This window comes from Podarcis liolepis, assembly GCF_965112155.1.
Source record: "Podarcis liolepis genome assembly, chromosome: 1".
NCBI classification, from domain to species: Eukaryota; Metazoa; Chordata; class Lepidosauria; order Squamata; family Lacertidae; genus Podarcis; species Podarcis liolepis.
The window spans coordinates 126049993-126062143 of record NC_139554.1 but is presented as its reverse complement, the minus strand read 5'-3'; the positions used below and the strand labels follow the sequence as shown (position 1 = coordinate 126062143).

Here is a 12151-nt window from a genome sequence, read left to right as displayed (position 1 = left end):
GTTTACCTTCCTGACGCAGTGGTCCCTATTTATCTACTTGCACTTTGATGTGCTTTCGAACTGCTAGGTTGGCAGGAGCAGGGACCGAGCAACGGGAGCTCACCCCGTCGCAGGGATTCGAACCACCGACCTTCTGATCGGCAAGTCCTAGGCTCTGTGGTTTAACCCACAGTGCCACCCGTGTCCCTGCCCTCAAATATATAGCCAAGCAAATTTAAGTTCTTCCGTTGTACCTGAGGAGCTAAAATGCTGTCTAGAAATTGTGTTTTACCATTATTGCACCTTGCCTACAACACCTCACTTGCTAGTGGAAGGATCCTTGGAGTCAGGATAACTACTAGAGTCACTGGGTACACTGGATGAGGATTCTTATAGGCTGAGCACCTTTCCTACCTCGCTGGGGACCAAGGACTCCTGTGCACAGCTGCCTCAACTTCTCACGTAGCTGGGTCAGAAACAAATTAAAGGCATACATTCAATAGCACAACTGGAGCTGGTGAGGGACACCTGATCTTATATTGCATTCCATTAATTTTGTCCATAGAATACAAGCGGAGCTGAGAGCCATTTCTCGTTTCAGGAAAGGGACAAAATTATTTGAGGAGTTTCTCAGCTAGGTTCAAAGGCTTACTCTTGGAAATTCTGTTCAAGATTAAACGGGGGGGGGGGGGGAGAGGATATTTTAAGGATCTATGTTTTGTGGTTAATTTCGTTTTACATCCTATTACTACAGCAGCAGCAACTAAGATCAAACAGCAACACATCGCCCAGTTTATTGTTTATAACAATAGCTGCTCAATACACAGGTAGAGTTAATGTGGCCATGTGGTCCGAAACACCAGAAGGGGAACAATGACTCCTCCTTGTCCTCCCTCTATGATACCCCTGAATTGGAATAATTAAGATCTAAACTATTCCATGACCTGACACCTTCAAAATACAGTGGTGCCTTGCAAGACGAAAAGAATCCGTTCTGTGATTCTCTTCGTCTAGCGGTTTTTTCGTCTTGCGAAGCAAGCCCATTGACGGATTACCGCTATTAGCGGCTTATCGGATCAGCTGATAAGCGGCTTAGCAAAAGGGGGGGAAAGGAAAAAAACCCCGCAGGAACTCGCAAGACATTTTCGTCTTGCGAAACAAGCCCATAGGAGATTCGTTTTGCGAAGCTCCTCCAAAACGGAAAACTCTTTCATCTAGCGAGTTTTCCGTCTTGCGAGGCATTCGTCTTGCGGGGCACCACTGTACTTCTATCCAGGATTCTGATTCTTGATGATAAGGTGTTATATGAAACCCCCCTAACTTGCTTTTATTTTGCTGTCACTATTGTTTTCTAAAAAATGAATCTGCATTATCAATAGTAGATAAAGAATACTTTATTTAGATGAAACTTTTGTTACAAAGCCATTGGCTTTTTAAAAATGGTACAAGCTACAGGAACCAATATCGTTACTGTATATCATACATTCATGGCAGAATCCAGTCCAGTGTGGGTCTAGCACCCCTGCACAAATAGTTCATAGAGACATGCTTTCTCCATTGTGTGTGTAGAGGCTGTGCAAATGGCATTAGGTTGAATGGAAAGTCCATACATATGCCTACAACGCCGCCTCCTTGCCTCATGCTTGTTTGGGATTTGTGTAAATCAAGGCTCTACTGAGCCTAACAGAATCCTGCAGTGTGACTGGATTATACCCATAGTTTAAACAAAAAATGAGTAGAGAACAAATTTGTAAAACTTTGAAGTACTATAAAATTATTGATAAAACATCTTTCTGTACATTTATCTTAACTTACTTAAGGTTGCAGGAACTATAGTAAATGCATAAGGAGCCATGTTGGTACCCTGTTAATTTAGCTAGAATTGTATGACAATGCAAAAACATTCTACTTATGATCAGCATTTTTATAAACTACTCCTTATTACCATGGCAAAAGTAAACTCTTATATTCCTTTGAAAATATGTTAAAGAATACCCCACGATACATCCTGCTTTCAAGTGCCATTTTACAGCCATGTTTTGTTATCACACCAAAAGCTCTGATCGACACTGTCCAATAATGAAGCCCAAAACAAAATAATACTCTTCTGCTATACCTTGTAGCATTGTTCAAAATCAGAGCTCCACAGTAATATGGAATTACCGTGTATTAAAAAAATCCAGTGTCTTAGTATATTTGTATATGTATCTCTTCAAATATCTTGCTTGTGACATTGACATTTCTTAAAAAGCTGGTGCAGTATGAGCGTCCCAAAACTACCATTTTACCCTAACATTTACCCTAACACATATTACAATAAACTTACATTGCAAAACTATACTAAAATACACGTAGAAAGTCTGTATGCAAAGCCATGTGTTCTGTTACTTTTGTCTATCTTATTAGTAGAATGCAGTTTGTTGAGTAGTTTATTTTGTTACACGGATCATAGAGTATGTTAAAAAGCTTAAAGAAATAGTAAAGTGTCAAATGACAATGTGATGATTGAAGTGAATTTTCCCCAGTTCACTAGCACAAATAACAATTTGGTGTTCACATTTTTCGAACATTTCAAAACAGTCATAGGAAAAGTCCTGTTTTAATTAACATTATGGTAGTTCTTCACCTATTTCTTAAAATACGTTTGGAGTTATGATCGTAAACATTACTTAAATAATTCATTCAATCTCTAAATCTATGGCAAATATGATTCTCTCATGTATCCCAAATAAAAGTTTTAAAATCAGGATTGTAACACAGAGCGGTGTTGTTAATGTTTGTTTGCTAACCCTCAATATATAAATGAGGTGAATTAATAAGTACACTAGACTCAGGAGCTATTTTTTTCTATGGAGAAACATAATAAGGGGGAAGGAATATATTACATTCAACTAGCCTTCAAGATAATATGGTTGACCAGGTATTAGCCCAAATTCTATAATGTAATGTTGCATTAAAAAAAATCCATGCATTTCAAAAGGATTGATAACAGACCACAGATACAAAGGGTAAAAGACAGCTTTCTTACTTCTGTTATAACCCCTTAGAATTGGGTATGAGGGAGGGACCTGTTTGTGCATAAGACATTTCTTTCTATTACTATATTTGTGTGTATTAAGTTACTCTTGGCCAAACAGGGATTTAAAAAAAATCTAATCCTGATGTTTATATTGCTCTCTTAAATGAATTAACTAAAGTGGAAAGTCTTGGGTATTATTTAACCTGATATAAATATCAATAACTCCGTAACGCAAGCAGTAAGAACAAAGGATTTCAAGTATGAATGACATTGTTTTCTAAATTGCAGTTCTAAATGCCAGACATTCTTTGGACATCTGAATTTTGAAATATTTTCAGAAAACTATGCTTTTTTTAGTCTAATACACGAAGTAAAATGGGAACCCAAGCAAAAGATTCAAAACTGATCCTGATTGCTTGGATGAAATAAGCTATATACAATGGTTTCATGATATACTTAGAAATAATGCCATAGTAACAGAACACATGGCCTTTTCTTGGCTACTTTTATATTGTTTACAAGGATATGTACAACTGAGCAAATCCTTTCACAGTTATAAAGCAGTTTCAATAGATGTGAACACATTTATACAGATATATTTTAAAAACTCTGCAAATATAAAAACAGTAACATTAAACAGATAACCCCCAACCATTCAAGTTCTTTATACTTGACATAAAAACTACTTAAATCTGATAGTTGCTGGGTTATCGCAAACATTTTTACAAAACGTATAAATTATTTTTGCATATGATCTTTTTACGTTCTATAAAGGCGCAAACCTATTTAAAGACTCCAGAGTGAACATGTTACTAGAAAAATAAATAATTTTTTAGTAAAAGTCTGAATTTATCCTAACTCCAGCCACGTGTAATGGTAGGTACACTGTGGGCAAAGCAGGTAATAAGGTTGTATTTAAATGTTTATTTCCAGTTTGCTGTTAAAGGACAGTATCAGTAGTTCTTAAAAGATTTATTTAAATGCTACCTTGCTGATGTTGTATTACTGACTCTATGAAATCCTTACCTGACTTTTTTTAAAAAATAAAACAATTGGACTTCACCTTTGATAAAAAGGCTTCAATTCTAATTGAATACAGCAGGCATATTTATTATGCCAGAGTAAGTATAAATTGAAAGACTACAGCAAAAAGCTTGTAAAACAAAAGCAGGGAATAAACCATTCTAATCCTTGTAGTGAAGAGGATAATTGTATTCCTCCTCAGGACATGATACAGGCAGTGATTCATTTTGATCCTGCACAGGGAAAAGACAAAGGCTTAATGAAAGTTTTCAAATACTGTAATAGATTATGTTATTAATGCAAAGCTTGTATTTTTGCACATCCAAAATAGTATCAAAAATGTGTGTAGTATTTTCTATCCTTCAGAACAGTATCAGTCACAAAAATCAGAAAAAAATATGTGGACATAAGCAGATGGAACTACTTTTAGTTTTTATAAACTAAAAAAAAGATTGATTTTATTTCAGTTGCAATATGTAAAACAGTATTTGCACCAAATTATTAAAAAAACCCCAAAATATGTTAAATAAAATAATTCGGATTTCAACATAGCATGCGTTTTCCATCAAGCAAAAATGCTTTTTAATATTGTAGTCCTTCTTGTAACCTATCAGATGAAAATGAATTTTAAGTTTAGTTTGCAAAACAAATACGCTAGTTTTAAATGGCATAATAAACAGCACATGTATAGCCTGCATATTTCTCAATTACAAGTCTGTCACCATATAAGAATACCAATTGATAAAGGTAACCATGATTTTATCCTGCAATTTATGTTTACTAAGAGTAAACGATTTATGTTTACAAGTGCAAGGTCTTTAAACACCTTACAAAAAGCAAGGACATTTTGACTTAGCAGTATTCAGTATACATTAGGAGCTACAAAATTACACACCTTCATATTAGCTATTAAGTATAACTATGGTGCTATTTAACAGTGTCTGTAGAGGAAGGAGTTGTGAGCACTGTGTCATCTGATCTGTAATCTTTTCTAGGATGAAAGTGAGGACTTCGTGCGTAACGAGGCTTTAAACTCATAGAAGAAGGATGAGAAAAATTTCTTCTTACAGAATGTATCCTGGCTTCCTATAAAGAGGAAAAAACTACATTTCAAAATAGCAGTTTATTACAAGACATTTTAAGCAAGTATATGACAATTCTGCTAAATATATAAACAAAGTCTGCAAAGGAAGGAATTAATTTACAACACAAAATGACCACATGTGAACTAAACTGGGATCTTTGGATAAAGAGTGGTACACAAATCTATTTAATTAAAATAGTAACAGCACCAACAAGACTATATAAAACTATTTCCCACCTGACTTAAAAAAGCACTAAAAGAAACTCTGGCACGTTAGTTTCCCCATGGAATTGTTGAAGATTATGGAGTTATACCATAATAAAGCAAATTTGCTCTTGATTGTTTTCAATTTCCTGAGGGAAAATAATTTCAAAGAATTTCCTGATTGATCAGCAAACCCATCAGTCCTAGGTGATCACTCTGGTTAGATGTGAATTACCAAGTGTCAATTATGCAAAATTTTCTATTTATCCACAAATAATTAGTACATGTATGCAAATCCCTACACTTGATTTTCAGCATGTTACGTACTACATCGTTCTTCTCGATTAGTCTTGTGCCAAGAACAGTCTCCTACAAATCAGATTCATGAACAGCAGCTTCTGAAAGAGGTTGAAATCACCTCTTTCTCTCTTTTTTACAACCATGAAATTCCTAGGCTCTCAGGTAGCTTCAGTAATGATGTACTTGCGTGACGCCAGCTCTCTATTTAGTCAAGTTAGTCCCAGTACTATCTAGGTTAATTCATGTATTCCAGAGGAAACTAGTCCTATTTTAGCCACACTGAAACTAATGAGACTTAAGGTAGTAACGTCTAACTTAATTCCCACTGTTTTTAATGGCATTAAAGCATGACTAATTTCTGATTTCCTGTTCTTTGGGCAGCCAGACTCAGCCATGGTCACTCATGTTCATTGCTCCTAGAAAGGATTATTGCAATGTGTGTGCATTGTGCAAAAAGACAATGCTTCTAAAATCCCAACCATTGCTAAATCTTATGAGACACTTTATTAAATCAGTTGCATTGTCTGCCCCTTATTTTTGTATTTGTTATTAGCCACTTTGGACGACTCTTCTTGGGGGGGAATTGGGTTACAATTTTTATTAGAAAATATCTCTCTCTCCTCTGTCCCCAGTACTTATCTGGAAGTAATCACAGAGGTCACAAGGAAGATTCATCAGCCTGGAACTATCTGAACAAGGCTGAGGTTTCAAAGGAATGTGTCTTGTTCTAATCTAAGGGAAAGAGATTACCCAAGTCTTTTAGAATTGCCCATAACTGGGTGGGAAAAAATACAGGTTGATGAACAATACCCAGGTTGATGAACTGGTGTTGAAAATACTGTAGCATACCTATCACTCCTAGAAGTACTGCATCAGCATCTCCAAACCCTGAGAATAAATTAACTCCACCTTGTTAGTTATTAGACAGAAACAGTATGATCAATTGCTATCTGAATATTCGTTAGTGTTTACTTTGTTCACTTTACATTCCTAAGTGAGCATGTGAAGCTTATCCTGTTTATTTCAAGGTTTCTCCATTTGTTTTAGACCTAGAGGCCCAACTGGGAGGCTGGAGACTCCTCACCCCAATTGAGCTATATATACTGTGATTCGTGTTGAAAACTGGGGAGGGGTGGATTTTCTAAGTCCATCTTGTAATCTACTCCAAGGTAAGTAACAGAAAACTGTTGTTTGAGCAAATAACTGCAGATAAAACAAGAGACAGAAGCCAGCATGTCTGAGCCAATAGCATCTAGAAGGCCAAAGGTTCCCTGGTTTAGATTAAGGCATAAACTCCAGTCTGTCTCTCTTACATTATGCTGCTGCCCATTTCCAGTTCCAGGTGTCTCTGTGAACCTGCATTATGGAAGGCAAGGAAGCACTCGTGACATACTAGGGCTAGCAGTGGGATGTCAAGATTCAGGGACATGGTATCCAGCTCCATGAAAAGAGCCCACTGGACCCCCCATTCCTACTGAAATGCCCAGATGTAGCAACTACATTCTATAATATTGGAGATTCTTCATTGGAGAAGTTTGCTTTTGGTAGCCACCTCTTTGGTGGGTGTCCAAACACAATGCTGAATTTATTTGAAGCCAAATAATTATAACCTGTCAGGATACAACCAGGGATGGATGGATTTCTGGCGAATTTGGGTGGCAATGGTATGTGAGCTGTAGGACATTTAGAAGATATTGGTAGGCATGTTCATTAGTTTTATAACACATTTAAGTTGAAATAATAGGTCCTGGTTAGTTGCATATTTGTTGTTTAAAAATGCACATTCCTAGATAACAAATGTTAGGCTTAATCTTATTTAAAAGAAATTACTGGCTTGTGATGCTATGCATTCAGGAATCAAGGCACTCCGTTCTCTAAAAGGGCTGAAAACACATGAACATGCAGCCCAGATTGGATACCATATACCTGAGTTCTCCAGGTGGGCATAAAAGGGAAGGCGCTAAAGCTCTCAACATATTGAATACTGGATATCAGATAGTAGGGTTCTAGCTTAGTCATCTTTCAGACATGCAGTTTTCATGGTGTAGAGAATTTCTGTCCTCTCAGTTCCTTGACAGATTGTCACTTGAGCTGCTTCCACACTTTGCATTTACTGTGGAACTGCCACATTTTCTCCACTCACTTTTCCAGGGAATATGCACAATGTTAAAACTAAAACACCTGCCTCTCATTCAGAGCTCAGAAAATCTGACTTTGAAAACTCAATGGGTGTGCCATTTTCTCAGGTGTGGATGGCCTATTGCACAGCTAGTCTAGCAAGTTGTGGCCTATGTAGGCTACTTTCTAGCCATTTCCTTCTCTGTGTTTTTTCCTCATCTCTAGAAATCAGCTCATTAATTTTAAGCCTTCCCTTTCTAAACAGCGTTGCATTTATATCAGGTTTCCCTCCCCTCTCCAAGAATTGTGGCATGGGGGGAAATCACAAGGAGCTCAGTTAGAGACAAGAGAGTATTTCCAATGAGCTGTTTCCCCCCACCTCTGACATTTGGGACTTGATGAAGTGCAAAGCTCAGCAGTCACAGTACCAAGGGCTGATGCCCGATGCTGCTCTGAGTATGCCTCTTCAGCTGTGATTAATACTGAGTTGGGCACATCATGCCTACCCAATTTTCAGAGGTCTACAGGATTCCCAAATGAATATATATGAGGGAACACAACTACCCAATAGCTTGCTTTATTAATGAATTCTAACTAGTGAAAAGGAAAAAGAATCTGCTTAGCAGCCACAGAACAAAATTTCCTGTTGCCTCTGCAGCTGCAGCAGCAGCAGCAGCAAAACACAAAAATCTAAGCAGGTAGATACATTCATGCATTGCAGGGGGTTGGACTAGATGACCCTCAGGGTCCCTTCCAAGTCTATGATTCTATGCACACCCTGTAAACCATCTGCTACAGCACTGGTCAGCCAAGCTTCAGAACCTTTCCATACTCAGAGCTGTACATGTAGACAGCTATATTAATAAAAACATGCAAGTTTCTCAAATATGGTAGATGCATGATTCTGCACTGGAAGACATACTCCACAGAAGGAGGAAAGCAGAAACATAATTACAGATCCAATTGCATGTCTGGCTAGGGTTCTTACTCCTTGTTCTAGTCTCAGAAGGCTATGTAGCCCATTAAGGTCAAAGGAGAGGAAAAGAACCCAAGCTCTAAATGCAGCTAACTACAGCTAGTATTCTTTAAGCCTGAAATAAAGGAAAAAAGAACTACAGTACAATGGTGTCTTGCATGATTTCAACCTTATGTGGTTGAAAGCTGGCTGGTTGAAATACCGCAAATTAACTGCACGCAAAATGGAGAGCTTAAAACCTTGTTCTGCCCTGGTTTTTCCTGGCATGGAAAGAGCTTTTAAGCTCTCGGGCTTGCTAACAGGGCTTTGGGAGGCTCTTGTGAGAACTTGGACAGCCCTGTAAATTGCTTAAATGTGGTCATGTGGGGGGTTGGGGTTTAAGTGCCATCCCCAGAACATAACCTCTGTGCATGATGCAATTGTACTGTACAGTACAATAGCGTAAGTAAGCAGAGCAGTGTGTAGCATTATTTCAGGAAGTTAAAAAAAAACCTGCACTGAAATTGTTAGCTCTATTTCTGCCTATAATGAGTCTAGCCCAAAGCAAGTATGCGTACAGCTAATTAGCTTAATTTGGACTGATTTTGAAGGACAAATTCCTTTACACTTTGCTAAGAGTATATACTGCAACATAAATAGGGAAGTGAAAAAAATAAGACATCGTGATATAACTTTTACAAAATGATTTTACAAATCTAACTAAAACAACTATGGAAGAGCAACTCTTTCTTCTGCAGTAGACTAATGTCTTTTAATAGTTTCTGCCAGGCTTAACTACACACCAAATATTCACCCAAAGCAATAGCAGGCAGTGGAGAGTACAGGCACCCTCTGCCCTTATTGGCAAGACACCACAAAGTTACAGCAGAGGCAGGTGCTGATGGCCACAAGGACACTCGCCCCCACTCCCAGCTGAGGACTGCTTTCATCCCACCTCACCGGCTGCTACTGCTAATGTCACCATTCACACAATTAGCAACAATGTCAGATAATTAATTTTTTGAAAAATAAAATATAGAAAAGTATTTGTAATTCACTGAAACAGTTCTATGATTATTGTTTTTCATAGCTTGTTACTGATTAGCTCCTACTGAATTTTGTTGGTGATGTCATTTAGTACTGTAGCACCCTCTACTGGAAATGTTTTTGTGACTATGCCATATACGAAGTATCTACTCAAACATCTAATGTTTCAAAGAATTTCAAGAGTAAAGTCAGAAAAAGAACAACATAAAGTGGCAAAGGATTTTCATTTTTTGTTAATTATTTAATCTATTTTACCTCACCTTTCCAAAAGCTCAATGTGATTTACAACAAAAAAATTAAAACTAAGTATGCCTATACTTTTGCAAGGGAAAGGGTATTTTATGCCTTTCTCACACTATCACCTCCCAATCCAACTTGAATTGTGTCCCCATCAGCTAAAACACGCCCCCAAAGAAAAAGAAGGTTATAGACCTTACTTTAACAGACTCAGGCTGCATCACAGGGGCTGACATGGCTATGGCACTTTGAGCATAAACTTGGTGATATGCTTGAACTCCATGATCAGAATATGGCTGGTAAACAAATGAATATTGAAAAACATATTTACAAACAAATATATTTACAAAACAAGTATATATTAAAAATAGCATAAACAGGAAAAATGTGCACAGAAAGCAATTTTCATTCCATCATTTCAGAACTGCTTTTTAATGTTATGTTAGTTATCCAAGAACCCAACTGACCTTGGGCTAATTGTTTACCTGCAAATTTCCAGTTTTTTGGGGGTTTTTTTTTGTCAGAATAGATATAAAGGTGCAGACCTGATTCTGACTTCTGCTTGTTGTAGGTTAGATGTTAGGGCTATTACAGACACCTTTTTACCTGATTTGGGGCCAGGAAGGTTCAAAATGACTGGAAGAGATCCACAGCATATTTAAATAATTAGTGGAAGCATGTAATAATGCAGAACTGGCAGTGCTAAATGTATATAATGTATGATGAAAGGGGGAAATCTTATTCTTTGGTTTGCAAGTTATAAAGTTGTCAATATATCTATAGAATTTTGGCCCATCTACTGCACAACGGGCTGGGAAGAAATTTGATTGCTTTTGCATTAAAAACGAATCAATCCAATTTGCACTTTCCGAAACAATGTAAGAACCAAAACCCAGCCACCCTAAGAAAGTCACACCTATCCACATTTTGCGATGCAGTTCTCTCAATGTTTATAAAAAATGGATATATTAGGAAAAAGTGTGCATAAAAGTATAGATTAGTGAAAACAACAGATTAAAATGCATTATATTAGAAAAATTGCTTGCAAAATGTGTATATTAGTCAAACATGTATGCAAAATATGTTTATTAGGAGAAATTAAATGCTGAAGAATTTTCATGAGGGTTTTCTCAAATTGCTGCAGAAACGTGGAGAACTGAAATGAAGATTAGAAAAATGAGAAAATGAGAACTGAAATTGACAGATCCTTCCATCCCTACTGTACAGTGTCCCCCGCCCCCAATTTAGCTTGCTCTCTGGTACTTATTGAGCTAACATATCTTGACTAAAGATTGCCTATGCCCCTTCTATGCCTACTGGCACTCAAGGTTCTTTGCAGATTATGTGTCTCCCATTTTAACTCTACAGAAAGTAGATGAGAAATGAATGATTAAGTTATTTATTTTTAACCCTCCGGAGTCAGCAGGGTTACTGTGGAGTCCAGCAGCTGTTTGAAATATTTGTTAAACTTAGCAAACCCGAAGCACTTCATACTCTGTGTACGCCTTAACAATTATGGGGTCAGCTATATTTATACTCTTTTCTATTTTAAAAAAATTGTTTAACTTGCTAAGATATCAGGGTTCCTATTTATCTCTATTCATACTGTTGAGAGTTTAGGGGAAGGAGTTAGGCTGTATGCCTGAGTCCCTTCTAATTCCTGGCTCCAAAAAGGGTTGGAATCTAATGGAATATCCCATTGTTGAGTTAGCTAGCCAAGGGCCATAATGGCCCTAGTATGGGTTGTTAATATAAGAGAGGAAGTTGCTTTGTGTCAGAGGGTAAATGGGTAGATCCCCCTTCACCTGGCTGGGTGCCCCCCCAACCTGGCTAGCAAGTAGAAGGACAAAAACCAGAGTTAGGGGGGTGAGCTGGGAGCCAGAAGTGAACAGAAGCATGAGTGAGAGCCATGTCTGATTTCTGCTTGAATCCAAGGCTCTGGCTATTGGGGGAATACTACGTTCTGCAGTGTTGATGCTGTAAGCCCCTCTATTGTAGGCTCAGGCTGTATATATGTGTAAATAAACCATATATCATAAAGACACCACAGTTTCCACTGTCCCTCATTCCGAGGAAACCAAACCCCAAGTAAGCACCTGGAACTCTAGAATCCCACACCGTTTGGAGACTGGAGTGGCATGCAACAATTTGAATGGGACAATAAAACTACCAAACACCTAAGTTA

General features: G+C 37.6%; 2 protein-coding genes across 25 annotated transcripts in view; both read right to left on the bottom strand.

Moving 5' to 3' along the window:
- The window catches only part of RFTN2 (raftlin family member 2), a 52026-nt gene extending 46985 nt beyond the window's left edge, over positions 1-5041 (bottom strand). The window contains exon 1 of the mRNA XM_083468913.1: positions 4917-5041. The gene's annotated coding sequence lies outside the window, so the exon portion shown is untranslated. The remainder of the gene's footprint in view (positions 1-4916) is intronic.
- Positions 1362-12151, bottom strand: part of BOLL (boule homolog, RNA binding protein) — a 32969-nt gene continuing 22179 nt past the window's right edge. For 4 of the 24 annotated variants that reach the window (XM_083469911.1, XM_083469909.1, XM_083469905.1 and 1 more), the window contains exons 10-12: positions 10167-10262; positions 6459-6497; positions 1362-5107 (exon numbers count right to left, since the gene is read on the bottom strand). In XM_083469911.1, the coding sequence (XP_083326037.1) occupies positions 6468-6497; positions 10167-10262 (126 nt within the window). In that variant the 3' untranslated portion in view covers positions 1362-5107; positions 6459-6467. Of the gene's footprint in view, positions 5125-6458; positions 6498-10166; positions 11123-12151 lie in introns of all 24 variants that reach the window. The other 20 variants (XM_083469907.1, XM_083469903.1, XM_083469912.1 and 17 more) reach the window with 7 other exon arrangements.